The 16675-nt window shown below is 36.8% G+C and overlaps 1 protein-coding gene across 1 annotated transcript in view; it reads left to right on the forward strand.

The window, feature by feature from the left end:
- Positions 1-288: 288 nt before the first annotated feature.
- The window catches only part of CFAP47 (cilia and flagella associated protein 47), a 507952-nt gene continuing 491565 nt past the window's right edge, over positions 289-16675 (forward strand). The window contains exons 1-4 of the mRNA XM_070291173.1: positions 289-489; positions 4643-4794; positions 8563-8678; positions 14882-15020. Of these exons, the coding sequence (XP_070147274.1) occupies positions 298-489; positions 4643-4794; positions 8563-8678; positions 14882-15020 (599 nt within the window). The 5' untranslated portion in view covers positions 289-297. The remainder of the gene's footprint in view (positions 490-4642; positions 4795-8562; positions 8679-14881; positions 15021-16675) is intronic.

Raw genomic sequence — 16675 nt, forward strand, 5'->3', positions numbered from 1 at the left:
ATCTTAAGAGAGGTCTAAGAAAATGCCCACCCTGCCAGTGGCCTCTTAAAATCCTGCCAGGCTGGGATTTGGGTGACCAAGGCACGTTTTACAGTTACTCTGATGACACCTGGGATACTGGGTACTCTCACCAGAAGCTTGCAGCCTCTGTGAGGTTGCCAATTCGGCAGCTTGGGTGGCGCCAAAACCGGCTGGGCTGGAGGAGATCGCGTGGCGTCGGGCGGTTGCCTAGCGACGGCGTCCACGCTAGTCCGTGTTCAAGTCCGCGACGGTTTGCCGGCTACATAAAGCACGGCCATGGAGACCGAGAGGAGCTCCCTCGTGGCCCGGGACTTGGAGACCGCAAAGGACATGCAGCTGCGGGTGACCCCGTCGGAAATGAAATTTCTGGACGCGCTGGCAGGGAGGGTTTACCGCCTCCCACTTACCGTACACAATCTCGGCCGAAGCATCCAGAAAATCCGTTTTCAGGAGCCTGTCAAGCCACAGGTAACACACCCAGGGGTGTTCAGAGCAGGGCCTCAGGAGGACCTGGGGAGGGTGCGGGCAGAATTGAGCTTCCTGTGAAGCGGTGATTTGCTGGGCTGGCCTTTTTGTTTGTTTCTTTTTCTTTCCCCGCGCCCCCCACCTTTTTTGCTTGGGGCTGGGAGTCAGGGGAGAAAAGTTGATCTGGAATCTCGCAGTTCATTTGGAGTTTGGGGAAAAAAGGGAAGAGGATTTTATGTGTCTCTCCTCTTTAACAGCCAAGAATGTATGCTTCATGATGTTGTAGAATTATGACAACTTATTCTCTATTAACTCCCCTTTGGGTCATAAAGTGTCTGATTACTCCAGCTACTGTAGGATAGCGGGAAGGTTTATTAATTGATACTGTAACAAACATTTGTTTAGCACCTGCTACAAAATAGAAAGTAGGTGTGAGGCATGTAAAATGGAGACAGTTTTGCCCTCAAAAAACTTAGAAATTAATGAGGGAGGGGACTTCCCTGGTGGTCCAGTAGTTAAGACTCCATGCTTCTACTACAGGGTTTGATCCCTGGTGAGATGGCAGCGACCAAAAACAAAACAAAACAAAACTAATGAGGGAGTTAGTACAAGTTGAATAATCAGCAAAATTAATATTCTAAGAGGCTATCCCTATCTTTTCACCTTTCTTTTGATTTAAAAGTTGACAGAACTTCATCTCTGTCACTGTTATTTTAGACTGTGTGGATAAATGGATATTAATTTATTATGATCACATGTTCTCAGGAGACTTGATATAGGACAGGTGAAAATAATTTTTGATATGTAAGTGATGCATAACTGCATTTTCTCCTGAAATAGTCCTAATAATGGTACTGAATGCAGCTGGACTTCTATATGCAGATATGGAAAGGTTCACTTAAAATTACATATGTTTCTAACTATTGTGGGTTGCTGTTAGAAAATGAATACACAGTCCTGTCTTCAGTGTTTTTTTGACTCGTGTGGCCTATGGTTCAGTCAAGCCAGTCTTTTGCTCTACTTTTTACACTTAAAAAACTGATGTACTATTTGCCTACCCTAAAGTGCACAGAAACTGAAAGTAAAGCTTGATGAATTTTTATATGCATTTATTTCCATGTAGCTACCACTTAGATCAAATCATAGAATATTTCCAACACTACAGAAGTTTCTCTGTAGTACCTGGAGTAATCACCCTATGGAGGTAGATGACCACTGTACTGACTTGTAATGAACCAGATTAATAGTCAGTTCTTGAGTTTCATATAAATGTTATCATTCTTTATGGATTTTTGTATTTACATGTTTTGACAGTAGTAATGTGTTTATTTTGTAATAAAATCATACAGAGCCTAATGCTTTAAATCAGGAAGTGCCTGATTGCTACAAACACTATAAGATTAGAGAAATCATTCATTATTTCACTAATTCACTACATATTTATTAAACAGTTGAATGTTCATCTGAATATATTTTCTTTTAAAAGTCAAGTTGGCAGTAAATCCCAGATGTGGGCAAACACTATTTTATGGATGTCTAGGAGACACTTGTATGAGCGGTTTTTGTGCAGTCAGAAGAAAAATAATATATTTCATTTTAGTGTGATTTTTATTTAGAACACAGGTCTTGACATTAGCAAGAGAATGGCCAGACAGGTTTACTAGTTAGAGGCCAAAGCCATGGTCTCGATATCAGTGTGAACTTATATTTGTTGCTAGATCATGATGTATATTCCTGGTCCTTCCTAGGTGTAAAGGAAATTAAGGAAGGGATAGATTAGTAAAAAAATACATTCGCTGTCTTGGAGGAAACAAAAAACAGGGTGCTATGTAAAGAGCATTGCTGTCATCACTATTGTAGGTACTTAGGAAACAATTCTCTTAACACACATCAGTGCTTGTTTTCCACCTTGTTTTCCAAGGTCCCACATTACCTATTGTTTGCCATATGCGGTGGTGTATGCCACCTACTGTGGGTTGCTGTTAGAAAACTAAGACCCAGTCCTATCTTCAGTGTTCTGCTGACTCTTGTGGCCTCTGGTTCTGTCAGGCCAGTCTTTCTTGTCATTGTCCTCTTACCCATGTTGGCTCAGACTTCCTTTTCTTTTGACCCGTGTTTTTATTCTTCCCTCGTGTAAGAATCACCGCCTTCCAAATCCTGTCCATCTCCGAGCGTCAAAAGTGAGTTTTCATTTTTCTCAAACAAATCTTCTCTTATCTCCAAAATCTTTCTCTCCGCTGCTGCTGCTGCTAAGTTGCTTCAGTCATGTCTGACTGCTGTGTGACCCCATAGACGGCAGCCCACCAGGCTCTTCCATCCCTGGGATTCTCCAAGCAAGAATACTGGAGTGGGTTGCCATTTCCTTCTCCAATGCATGCATGCTAAGTCGCTTCAGTCGTGTCTCTTTCTCCCCTACTGGATACTAATTGCATATACAGACATTCATTAGAGTTTGGACTTGTGTCTGGTAAGTGTTACTTTCACCTCATTGGTCACATCATAAGTGCCTAAGAGTAGGGTTGGTGCCTTTGACACCTTTGCAGACCACCCAGAGTGTTCAGAAACTTGTAGTTTGAGTATATGCTGCTGAACCACTCCTTGTCCTTTTTTAAAGGAAGATGATCAAACCTGCTATGTGGACTTTCAGCACCCAAAGACCTATATTTATCCCCCCCCCTTTTTTTTTTAGTAATTGATGAGGGTTGAAATTTGGGCTGTGGTAGTTATGAGGTCTCAGAGTCATTGTTTGCTGGAAGGATGACACTTTCAGACCAATTGTATCAACACATCTTTCTAGTACTCTATTACCCTCATTGCTGGAAAGCACTGCTTGTACTCAGTCTGGCATTAAAAGCCCTGAATAGTTAATTTCAACTTGACCTCCATTGTTACTCATTGAAGCTCTTTGCCCAGCTAGACTAGCTTATTAGCTGCCTGCTGAAAGATTATTTTGCTTATTCTTTTCTCTGCATGTGCCTGAGATATTCCTGCCTCCATAGGGAGCATCTTTCTTGCTTCTTCTCTACCCTAAACATCCATCCTCTAAACCTGCATTGAATGTACTCATTCCTAGCCCACAGTTATCATGTTTTCTCTTGGATTTTCATGATATTTAGGTCTGCATCACTCATATGACACCTGATTAGTCCCTGGCTTAAACATTATGTAATTTTCAAGGGATATATAATACAAGAGATTATATATTCAGGAGTTTCTAGTTGTGGGGAAAGAGCTTAAGTTTTAGAGTCAGATAGATGTATGTTTTAAGTCCTCACTGACACTCTTGAACCTACAGGCCCTAGTTTCTCATCTCTACACTGGGAGCCTTCATATCAGCCTTACAGGGCTGTAGAAGTATATTAAGTGAGCTAATAGTTGTCAAATGCTTTACCTACCAGAAGTACTTAATACATAGAAGTTCTTCTCTTTCCCTCTTCAGTTCTTCCTGGAGTCTAGCAAATGTTTTTCAAGAATAAAAGTTCTTTTTCCTCGGTCTATTCCTTTTTATATTTCCTCCACGTTCTGAAGTCCAAGTCCTCATGCAGAAAGTATATAAAATGCTATATGTATTTATGAATGTATGTGTGCTTATACATGTATGTTATATATGTATTGGGATTGAATAATATTTTTATTAGATTAGTATTCCCTTTTCCTGTATTTTAGTACCTCATACTTCTAAAGGTGTATATTGAGTGACTCAGACGGTAAAGAATCTGCCTGCAATGTGGGAGAACTGGGTTCGATCCCTGGGTTGCAAGGATACCCTGGAGGAGGGCATGGCAAACCACTCCGGTATTCTTGCCTGGAGAATCCCCATGAACAGAGGAGCCTGGCAGGCTAAGAGTCGGACATGACAGAGTGACTCAGCACAACTCTCTTCCCCCCCCCCTTTTTTTTTTCTGATTTTTAGTACCTCATGCTTCTAAAGGAGCCCTTGAACATTTACATATTTCTCGACTGACTGCATTTTCAGTTTCAGTTCATTTACCGTTAAAAGTATATCTGAAGCATGTAGAATCATTAGGGCAGGAATATTGCCTGTATCTTAATATATCTCTTGAAATAATGTACACTCCTTACTACAGTTGCTCATATTATTTTCTTATTATGAGTTAAGATGTGTAATTATTATTATTTTTTTCTTCCACTGAAGTTCAAACTGATTTTGACCAATCTGGATAAATCACTTGCTTCTGGCCTTCAGACAACAGCTATGGTGGAATATCATCCTGATAAGAATGAAGACATGTGTGACCAACTTCTTATTTCAATAGGAAATAAAACAATAGAGATCCCTCTAATTGGGTATGTATTCATAATTGAGGCTAACATTTTGAGTATCTTTCAGATGAAAATAAGAGTCATAGTAATATTTTCTATTTTCTCTAATAGGGCTTTTTGTATCTATAGTATCTTTAAAAAAAAAAATAAACTGAACTTCAAGAACAATTTCTTTTAGCAAATTGTAGTGTTCAAAACAAATGAGAGACTAGTTTTCTGTTTTTTATTAAGATCACTTAGAAATATTCAACAATTGCTTGTATTCTTTTATTTCCCTTGAATTCACATCCTATTTTATTTCTGTCATATTTTCTGTACCTTTTGATGGCAAGATTTATTTTTAAAATGCTATTTTTACTGTCTCTACAATCATACTTTTCATTCTCACTCCAATAAAATCCATCTGACTATCTTCCCCAGCTTTCCAGTGAAGTAGCTCTTACATATTGCCAGTCTGTTGGTGCCTCCTTTGTCTTTTACTTGATTTCTCAGCAGCATTGACACAGTTAATCATTACTGCTTCTGTGGGCCACTTTATTCTCTTGACTTACTTGCTACTATACTTCTTAATTGATTATTCCTTCTAATTCTATTTTACTTTTTTTAAAAAATTGAAATGCAATTCACATATTAATATACCATTGTATAAGTTGACAGTGTACATGTTGATATGATACATTTGTACATTGTAACATATTACCATCATAGGGTTGGCTGACATTTGTATCACATTTACTTGGTCATCATTTCTTTCCTGTGGTGGCAACAATTAAGATCTTGTCTGTTAGCAACACTGAAGTTTATAATGTATTATTGTTGCCTGTGATCACTATGTTTTATGTTAGCTCTCTGGAACATATTTATCTACTAGTTCCCAAATTGTACTCTTAAACAAAATCTCCCTAATTCTCCTACTTTCCAGTCTCTGGTAACCAACATTCTACTTTCTATTTTTATGTTGTATGTATTCCTAAATGGATTATTGTTACCCCATAGTCACATTTTAATTTTAAATTATTGCTGTATTTGCTTCACAGAATTTTAAATAATGCAGATGTTTGGCCAGTCTAGGTTCAATGCAGGATACAGGATGCTTGGGGCTGGTGTGCTGGGATGACCCAGAGGGATGGCATGGGGAGGGAGGTGGGAGGGGGGTTCAGGATTGAGAACACGTGTACACCCGTGGTGGATTCATGTTGATGTATGGCAAAACCAATACAATACTGTAAAGTAAAAAAAAAATAATAAAATAAAATAAAATCTGAAAAAAAAAGTCAAAATGGTGCTCTTCTGAGATTGGCTAAAGAATATGGATTATTATAATGAATATAATATAGAATTAAATAACTGATTTGGAGATTAACTTTAATACAAATATTTATTTGACCAAGACATTGTGCTTTTCATTTTACACTGAAAAAATGTTCTGTTTATTATAAAATTACCTGTTAAAGCTATTGTAGAATTTTTAGGTATTTCTAATATACATACGTGTACAATCCTTCTTTTTACAGCAAAATATGATTCTATAAGTATTTTTTTGTTTCTATTTGTCCACCACTAGCATAATCAATATTGAAATATTAATATTAGTATTAGATATAAGCCTTTTAATAGTTTTCCTTGTGTTTTTTTTTTCATGAACTAAATTTAGATGTGCAATTATTTGGGTTCTCCATGTTGAGAAATTCTGCTTTAGCACAGCATCCCATTTTGCATAGGAATCAAACAGTTGACACATTTTAGGCAAGGAATAAGCTATTCCTTTGTACCATTGGAAGGTATTTATTTAGCTTTGAGAGCATTTCCAAGTTTGGAGATAACTGGTACTTGGTATTAGTGTGTTGGTCATTCATTCCCTTCTCCAGAATTTCCTTCAATTGTGACCCTTAGATAGGATTCAACTGGTAACTCATTTTGTAGAGAGCATTTGGAGTCAAGAGGCACTTCTCCTGATAGGTGGCTTGATTCTTTTCATTCTCAGAGGTCAAATATCTTGACATGTTGTGGTACATATGGGCCAGAGAATTTTTTTTATACAAGAGGAAGACTAACCAGTAGGAAAGCCAGAGAAACTATTAAATATTACCATATCACCACACCCTTACTCCTTAAACCATATATATGTGTATGCATGTGTGTACATTTATATGTATATGTGAAAGATTTTCAAGAAATTATTAAGATTCTTTTCCACACCTAGCTAGAGAAAAAGCTTGAAAAAGTGTTCAGCTTTTCATTTTATATTGCTTGCATTATTCTTCTTCTTTTAGATCTTATAAACTCTTTATGAACACAATTAATATATACATATAAGTATATTATAAAGAGATGTACAAGGTCATTGATCTTTTTCTGTCACAAAATTATAGTCTCTTTATGAGAAGAACATGGGTGTTTCTTAGAATATGCAGCATAAACAGGACAGTCCTAGCTGATTTCTGGAATGTCTGTACCTATCCAATAATACAAAAACACATATAAACACAGATCCCAGAAAGAAGGCCCAGACCATCAATGAGTAACACAGTATTTGTGAATGTTTTCTTCATGTATTTTTATTTGTGAATTTTGGTATGTCTGTATGCATATATGATTGTATGCATGCATGTATATATTTATATTTTGGAGGTTGTATCCTAAGTGAATTAATTCACGTGTCTGGCATATAACCTAAAGATTCAGTAAAGATCTGTCATTTCTACATTTATTATTGATGTTGTTATCATCATTATTAGGTTTCTAAGGTAATGTACATGAAATCTAACAAAATGGATTCAACGTTAAGTTCCTCAGTGTTACATCTAGATAATTCCTTGGATAAATAATTTAGGCTTTTTTCTCTTGTTTTGCATCTGTAACATAGGAGCCATAGTATTTACCTATCTTTCAGAAAAATTGTTAATATCAAACAGGATAATATTCTTAATGATGCCTTATAAACTAAATTAGTATCCAGATTAAAAACATATATGTCCATATATATCCTTATGAAACATGTATATAGGATTAGAATGGATTTTTTAAATGCTAATGAAAACATGTGCTACAGATATACACACGGAAAATCAATTGTATCCTTTTGTTCTTAGACCTTTTCTTAGTCTCCAAGTGATATTTTATAGTATCCCACCTTCTTTTATTTCATCAGATATGGCATATATCCAAATGACTTACTTTGTTAAGATAACTGGTACCCTTTTGAAGCAGGGGGCAAAAGAATGTATGGTGTATGTATGCCCCCTCCCCTTCTGAGGTGGGTGGGCAAAATAATGTATGGTTTAGGTGGAGATTTCAAGACAGAGTTCCAAGTATGTTTTGAGCTGCAAAAAAAAAAAAAAATAGCGATACATGGGTAACCTTTCAAGGTGAGTACTTGGGAGGGTATGCCATGTATTTATGCACAAAATCTGATTTTTAAATTTAAATGTCTCTCATTATCTTTTTTTGTGTCTTCATTTCACAATTTTGTTTACTGACAAATGTCCCACCAGCAGACCTGTAAGGAAACTGAAATCTCTTTTAAGGAGTTAAGATAAAAGGTGCATGGGGATGACCCAGAGAGATGTTATGGGTAGGGAGGTGGGAGGGGGGTTCATATTTGGGAACACATGTAAGAATTAAAGATTTTAAAATTAAAAAAATTAAAAAAAAAGTGAAAGAGGAAAGTGAAATAATTGGCTTAAAACTCAACATTCAAAACACTAAAAAAAAAAAAAAGTCCCTGTGGATTTAACCATGAGGTTATAGTTGTTAAAATTCATCATATGGTCCTCTTTTCTCCTCTTCTAGGTTGATTCCATCATGTCAATTGGCAATTGAGCCAGAAATTAATTTTGGGACATTGGTTGCCAGTAGTAAAGTGTATTGTAAAGAGATTAGTATCATTAACCATGGCAGTGTGCCAGGTAAGTGCTTTCTATTCTATAAATTAACTTACACATTTGGAAGAAAATTGGTAATGTTTGAAATATATTGTTGTTCTCTCACTCAGTAATGTCCGACTCTTTGTGACCCCAGGGACTGCAGCACGCCAGGCTTCCCTGTCCACTATCTCCTGGAGCTTGCTCAACTCATGTCCATTGAGTTGGTGATGCCATCCAACCATCTCATGCTCTGTCGTCCCCTTCTCCCCCTGCCTTCAGTCTTTCTTGTGCAATTAATGTATTCTCTGATTTACCCTGCCCCTCAAAAATTAGGTCTGTCTTTTAGAAAAGCTCAAAACTGAAGGTCCTTAAGTAGGATTACTATTTTAGAAACTGATAGGTAATATCAGGAAAAATGAATCTACATCCTTATGATTCTTATTAATATAACTTGACTCAGATGACTGATGACCTCCTTGAGGACAGACATAGAATGGTGTCATAGAAGTGACACAGTCCTTAGAGCTTTCCAGAAATAGAATCGGGGCCCAGTGCCTTCCAAGCTGTGTGATCTGGAATGAGTATCTTTAAGAACACTGAACTTCAGATTCCTCATTTATAAACTGACTAATAAAATATACTGTGGTTAATTATGTATGTACCGAAGGCTGTAATATGGTACTTGACTTACCACAAGTACTCAGGAAAGATTTGTTTTTTTCTCTATCATATTCAACTTTGAATTCACATACTGATCCCTAGCAGGCTCTTACTAACATTTTATTGAAAGAAAAAGTGCTTCTCTCTTCTCCATGAGGTTATTTCTAGAGATTCTTACTGTTTGCATAACACTAACAGTTTGCATAAAGGCATGGGGGGTGTGTGTGTGTGTGCGCATGCACACATGTGCTTGTGTCTGCATGACCACACACTCGTCATTGATATATAGTAGGCATACAATCACTTATCCTTTCATTCTCTTGATTGAATCACTTATCCTTTCATTCTCTTGATTCATTCTCTCAGCATCTGGGATAACACTAACATTTTTCTCAAGCTGAGATGAGGACAAGCTCTAGACAGGCAGGACATTTCTCTCTTGAGATTGCTTGTTGGGTACATGAAACAGGTCTTATATCTAAACCTGTCTTATACTAAGTGAGGGCATTCTCTGGGGCTGCTTGAATGAACAGTGGAAATTATTAAGACAAAGGAAGTCTGATACTTTACTGATTTCTTCCTGGGATATAAACAAATAAAACTGATAATTGTTCCTCACTGAATGTTAGTTATTTCACTTTCCATACTTTTTTAAATTATTGAATTTCTGAATTCTGTGAGATTGTGAAATATTAGGCTCATTTGTGCCTGACTCCAGTGTTAAGGATGACTCTCTTATGGTGAGTTACTCTGGTCTAAATAGTCCTTTAGATCTGATTATGGAGCAGTGATATGTAATTGATAGAATTTTATTTGTATTATTTTACTTTGCAAAATTTTTCATAACTGTTGTCCATTACAAATTCTTTAACGCTTTGATCATATCCTCTCTTTATTTTAAATTTATTCTAAATTGATTCTAAATTCTAGATTTTATTCTAAAATCTTACTAAATTGTACATTTTTATTACATATAAAAACTATAAGTAAAAAATATATGTTTGAATTTTAATTGACTAATATTACTTACTTAATAAAAGTACACATATGGACCTGAGTCCACACATTTTAGGAAGAATAATTCACATTAAGTTTTACTATGTGTGCATGGTATTGTCGTTAATACTATTCTGGGTAAATTATAATTGAGTATTATGAAGTATTAATTGCCATTACCTTACAAACTGAAACAAATTGTTATCAGTGAAACACATTTTCTTTCTGCTGCCTTTGTCCCTCATTTTTGGAGATGAATACTTTTTTCTACCCTTACCAAAATTGATAGTATGTTTTATATTCACAGTAGCAAGTGCCCATAAAGTGTCATAAAGTCCTCATTACCCATAAGCACAGTATATAAATATTCATGAGAATTATGTATTTTCATGAAGAAAAACACTTAAGCAGAAAATAGATTCAGCAACCAAAGATGATTTTAATAAAATTTTCCAAAAGGATTTTATGTGACAAATATTTTATAGTTTTAGAGTCAAAAAATAAGTGTTTACAAATACTCAGTGAAAGTGTTAGTTGCTCAGTCGTGTCCTGCTCTTTGCGACCCCTTTGACTGTAGCCAGCCAAGCTCCTCTGTCCATGGAATTCTTCAGGTAAGAATACTGGAGTGGGTTGTCATTCCCTTCTCCAGAGGATCTTCCTGTCCCAGGGATTGAACCTGGGAGTCCCGCGTTGCAGGCAGATTCTTTACCATTCAAGCCACCGGCGAAGCCCTTATATATACTTAAGAGAACATCAAAAAGCCACACTCGGCAAGTTCATGATTTATATAGCTGTGTTTTCTCTCTGTGGTACTCTCACTGAGATAGATACTAGAGTTTATCTATGTAACAACTTCATGATGTCTTATATTAATAATCTATTGCTGCTGCTGCTGCTAAGTTGCTTCAGTCTTGTCCGACTCTGTGCAACCCCGTAGACGGCAGCCCACCAGGCTCCCCCGTCCCTGGGATTCTCCAGGCAAGAACACTGGAGTGGGTTGCCATTTCCTTCTCCAATGCATGAAAGTGAAAAGTGAAAGGGAAGTTGCTCAGTCGTGTCCGACTCTTAATGACCCCATGGACTACAGCCTACCAGGCTTCTCCGTCCATGGGATTTTCCAGGCAGGAGTACTGGAGTGGGGTGCCATTGCTTTCTCTTTAATAATCTATTATGGAGTAACTATCCATGGATTTAGCTACATGTTGTCAAATACATTTTGTTGTATTGCCCCTTGTAAGAATGTTTGCATAACTTACCAAGTAGTGCTTATCTTTTCACTTTGAAAAAACATGGTTTAGTCTTTAAGATGTTTCTAATATTAGTGTTTTGTGCTCTGGTAAACTCAATTTCCTCGTTTATGTTTTTATTGTTTCTTAGTTTTTAATCATTGAAGATTGAAAAAAAATCTTAGCATTTTTTGAATTGCAAACATTTCCCTCTTCCTCTCTTGAATCTTTGGGTACTTTTTCTACTACCATGTTATTATGTGGAATAGTAAAAGTCCATAGAGTGATCTTTACACTGTTCCTGGATTTCAACGGCTACCTTAGGACTCCTTTAGGTTTATTTTACCCCGAATATATGACCTTTCTCTTGCTCTTAATGCCCACTGCCTCTCTTCCCCTGATCATCAGCATCCTCTCTCTACATCACTGTCTAGAAAAGCCTAGCATCATCTCTAAAGCAGGAAATTTGCCAAATTGGATCAGACCCAGAAGTGGTCCTAAGAATCCTCTCTTACCCAGAGAAGCACGCACTACTTATTCTCAGTGTATTTTTTGTCTGTTTTCTTGGAAATCAATGCCATGAAATCTCAACATACTTTTCATGTGTGACACAGCATTGGGCATATACTAGGCATTCAGTGAGCATTCATTTAATTGATTTGACCCTGAGTGAGGTCTTCCAGAGTCCAAATCTTGGTTACAGTATTAACTGGCTGGGAGGCCCTGGTCAAATAATTTATACTTCCCGAATATTCATTACCTCACTTATACATTAGGGATAAACATAATACCTTCCTTGTATAATTGTGATGATGATTAATAAAATGCTTAACACATTCTCTGACGTATATTAAATGTTCAATAAATACAGTTGATGTTAGAATTATTCTTTTTCTCTATCTTCTTTAATTCTCTTGTGGACCGCTGTTCCTTTTCTCAGTATGTTAGAAGTGAGTGTTCCTTAGCATTTGTCATGAACCTTCACATTTTCTCAGCCACTCTGCTCTCCCTGGGCAATCGCTTCCATTACTGTTACTTAACTGACATCTATACAAGACTTTGTGTTTATTTCAGGTTTTTCAGACTTAACATGTCTAAAACTAAACTACTCAACTTCTCCCCCAAAGTTTTCCTTTTCTGTTTTTCATTGAATGTCACCACCATGTAGATGGCCAAGTCAAACATTTGGCAAAATCCTTGACACCTTCCTCCTTTTCACCCTCTACCCTCTTACTGAGTCAATTATTAAACCATGTCTATCCACATCCTTATGTCAGTAATCTTATTTTTCTTTGTCCCATTGTCACATTTTTTTTTTCTTACAACAAGTCATCATCTTTTTTTGCCTTATAATTATATCAACCTAAATTACCTCTCTGGAGTCTCTTCTTAACTGCTTGTAGTTCATTCTCCACACATTGACCAATTTCATATCTTTAAAAAAATGAAAATTTGATGACAAAAATTCTATCTGTAACATCTTTCCTTCAATGACACCCTTCTCCTAGGATGATGTCCTTGCTTCTGCTGTTAACATTAAAAAATAAAACAGTCAAATATTTCATTATTACTGATAGCATTAAAGTTACATAAGACACAGTAATATTTGTGTACTCACTATTTTAATATATTTAAAATATTCAACAATGTTCTTTTGTTAGGGGCTGTTCCTGGATAAGCTTTTGGACCATTGACTTTAGACTCAGCCTTAACTGAACTCATATAGTTTTATTTTCTTGGAGAACTGAGTCAATGATACTTGTTTATTTGTAGTGGATTTAATTTTACAGATTTTTGCTTTATGACAGAAAAAAATTAATATTTATGTCCTTACCATGTGTCTAAAAATGATTGGATTAACGCATTTTGTTACTGTGAGTTTGTTTACCGTTTTTCATCAGGTCATTTCTGGACTTAAAGTTTTATTATCTTCTTATATTTTCAATACTTTTATTATGCTAATATTTTCATTCTCCTAAGTTAAATGAATAATTTTGGAAAATGTCATCAAATGTGATTTAAAACTGGTAAGTTAGGAATCTTCAAAGTTGTTTATGTGGGCAGCATGCTTATTTGTGTTAATATTGTATAGTGATATCAAAGACACTCATGACTGGCCACTTCCCATCTGTTGGACATTTTGACCACTGCTTGGTGCTAGGCACTGTGTGGGGTGCCAGGACTACAGAGATGAAAAGGAGATAGTATCTGATATAGACTGCATGCTCTAATATAGGCACCAGACATTACCATAAACTATGGACCATTTCTGCTTTCAGAATAAAAAATATTTGTGCCCTTCTTCTCATATGCTTTTTTATTCTAGAAATTCATTCCTTTCACCCTTTTCCTCTATGAACTACATTAACTACATAATGACAGAAAAAATAATGAGTAGTAGTGGTGGCTATAAGTATAAGCCCTGTGGTCAGAAACATCCAGGTGAAAATCCCAGCTCTATTAGTTATTAGCTGTTAGTAGTCAACTATTGATGTGGAAGGAGCCATACCATAATTCTGTAGCTTAAAAAAGCAATATTCTTGCCTGGAGAACTCCATGGACAGAAGACCCTGGCAGTCTACACGCCATGGGGTTGCAAACAGTTGGACTAATTCTTTTATGCAGATTAGCAGGAACTTGACTAAACTGGGTGACTCTGCTTCAGGTTGAGGCAGCCAGGCTGATCTGTTACTCACTGCAGGTCTGTGAGTCAGTTGGGTGGCTCTCTCTGCTCCACATTTGCTCTTTATGGGGCATAGGCCAAAGGGACAGCAGTTTCTCAAAAGAAACATTTTCAGTGGTAGGAGAGTAGGAGAACATTTGAGGTTGGAGCTGACATGTCACTTCTAGCTCCATGCTATTGGCCAAAGTGAATCACATGATCAGGCCCAGTCAAGGGGTAGGAAAACATACTTAATCCATGGGAGTGTAACAGTAAGCATGCAGAGAAGATTGAAGAATTGGAGTTGATCATCTAATCTATCATAATAATTGTGTATTTTTGGACAAGTAACTTGACCTATCTAAGTATCTATTTCCTTATTTATAAAATGGAGGTAATGCTTGAGCCTGTATCATAGATTTCATTTTGAGGACTAAGTAGAATAACATATGCATAGCTCTTAGCATGAGTGTCTGAGCAAAGTAAGCAGACAGTATATTTTAGCTGTTGGTGAGGGTTGAGTCTTAACACCAGGCTCAAATTTATTGGATGACCCTAGAGACTGGACTTACAATCAAAGGTGTGATTCTTGGTCCACAGTAGACCACATACTCTGTAATGTGTGTCTGTCCCCTACTAAGTGAGTGAATGTTAACATTAAAAGGATCCAAATGTAAACCATCTGCTCTCATTCTCCTTAGGAATCTTTAAAATAGAATACCAGGGCCAACTACCCATTGTCATTTTTCCAGCCAGTGGTGTTGTGCAGCCCAAGTCATCAGTGGTTATTAAAGTGGATTTCTGTGCAGACCAGCCCATGGTTGTAAATGAATTGGCAAAGTGAGTGTATACTATGGTTCTTAATTCTAGTAGTGCTTGATAGTTTCCTGTTTCTCTTTTCATATATGCCTGTTGTTTTTGAATGTATGTTAGCTTCTTTGTTCTTTGAGTCAGCATTCATTCATTGAGTATCTGCTGTTTGCCAAGTACTGGAGACTGAAAAAATGTGAAGAACTGGAGAATGGCATATGGGTACACCTAGTAGGAGCTCAGTTTGAATTTTGTGGGCGTGAGGGAATGGATGAAGAAAGAGCTCCACTAAGGAGATAGTAGTTGAACGAAACACCTGTTGTTGAGTAGAAATTGGCCAGCAAAGAGCAATGGTGTGATTTGGGCTGAGTGTGTGTGTGTGTGTGTGTGTGTGTGTGTGTGTGTGTGTGTGTGTGTAGGAGAGGTGGATGTTGGTGATGGGAGTAGGTTAGAGGAATGATTTCAGGCAGAGCAAATAGAAGATGACTTCCTAGAGGTTAATAGACAGTGTTACACATCTTGAGATCTGAGGCAAAGAGATGGAGGTGAGGAGTGATGAAACCAGAAAAACAGAATGGTGCAGGGTCCAGTTAAGGACCTTATAGGAAAGCTTTTTTTTTTTTTTTGCTGTACTTCTCAGTTCATTAGCAGGATATGCAGTCAGTATAATGAGTCACCACTAGTATTAAAACAATGAAATAGAAAACATCAGAATGCATCTCACATACTAAGTTCAAATGGCATTTTGTAAAAGTTGTTTCATGTGTGTGTGTGTCTGTGTGTGTGTGTATTTTGCATTGCAGTGTAAAATGCATTTCTCACTGAAGGCCACAGTTCAAAAACAAATGTTTGAGAAATAGTTGTGAGCCCTGATACAAACTTAGGTTTTATTGTAAAGGCCGTGGAATCTCAGGAAAGTTTTAGGATGGGGTGCCTTAATTAGTTTTCATTTTAGAAAGCTCACATTAATAGCAGTGTACAAAATCAAGGAGCACAGATGTGGAGTGGATAGTCTGACTAGCAACTATAATAGTAAGGCAGAAGAGAAATAATGAAGGCCTCAGCTAAGGTACAGATTGGGAATATGGAGAGAAGTGTGCAGAATGGAGGTATGTTACGGAGGTAGATTTGACTATATTTAGTAACTGGTTATAGAAAGACAAAGTAAGAGGAAGTTCAGGTCTGTGGTAGAAGATCTTGATTCCAGTTGTAATGTTGGAATTGATTTGCTTTGCAGAATCCTTTGGAGCCTATTAGATTTATTTATATTGTGTCCCATAAAAAAATTTGGTTTAGGTATATTGCTTTGAGAGTTGTCAGTTCATAAGTTGTAGATGAAGCATGAAGTGTTAAAAATAACTTTGAGAAAGAGAGTAGAGTATAAAAGAGTAGGAGAGAAACAGCATTATTCATGGAATTTACAAAATACCCAAGTCTTAGGAGAATAAAAAGTAGAGTGTAAATAAGTTGAAGGAAAACCATGAAGTATGGTGTCAAGAAAGCTAAGTGAGGGGAGATGTGTAAAGAGATGATATTAACCATGCCCAATGTGACAGAGATAGAGTGTAAGTTAAGGACTTTGGTGATGGTTGTGGTTTGGTCATTGATTTGTGCTATCTGATGGGGCAAGATTCAAAAGGATTGCATTTATGCCAGAGAGGGATAAATGTAAAGTAAAGGAAGTT

The sequence above is a fragment of the Ovis canadensis genome, chromosome X, assembly GCF_042477335.2.
Source record: "Ovis canadensis isolate MfBH-ARS-UI-01 breed Bighorn chromosome X, ARS-UI_OviCan_v2, whole genome shotgun sequence".
Lineage (NCBI taxonomy): Eukaryota > Metazoa > Chordata > Mammalia > Artiodactyla > Bovidae > Ovis > Ovis canadensis.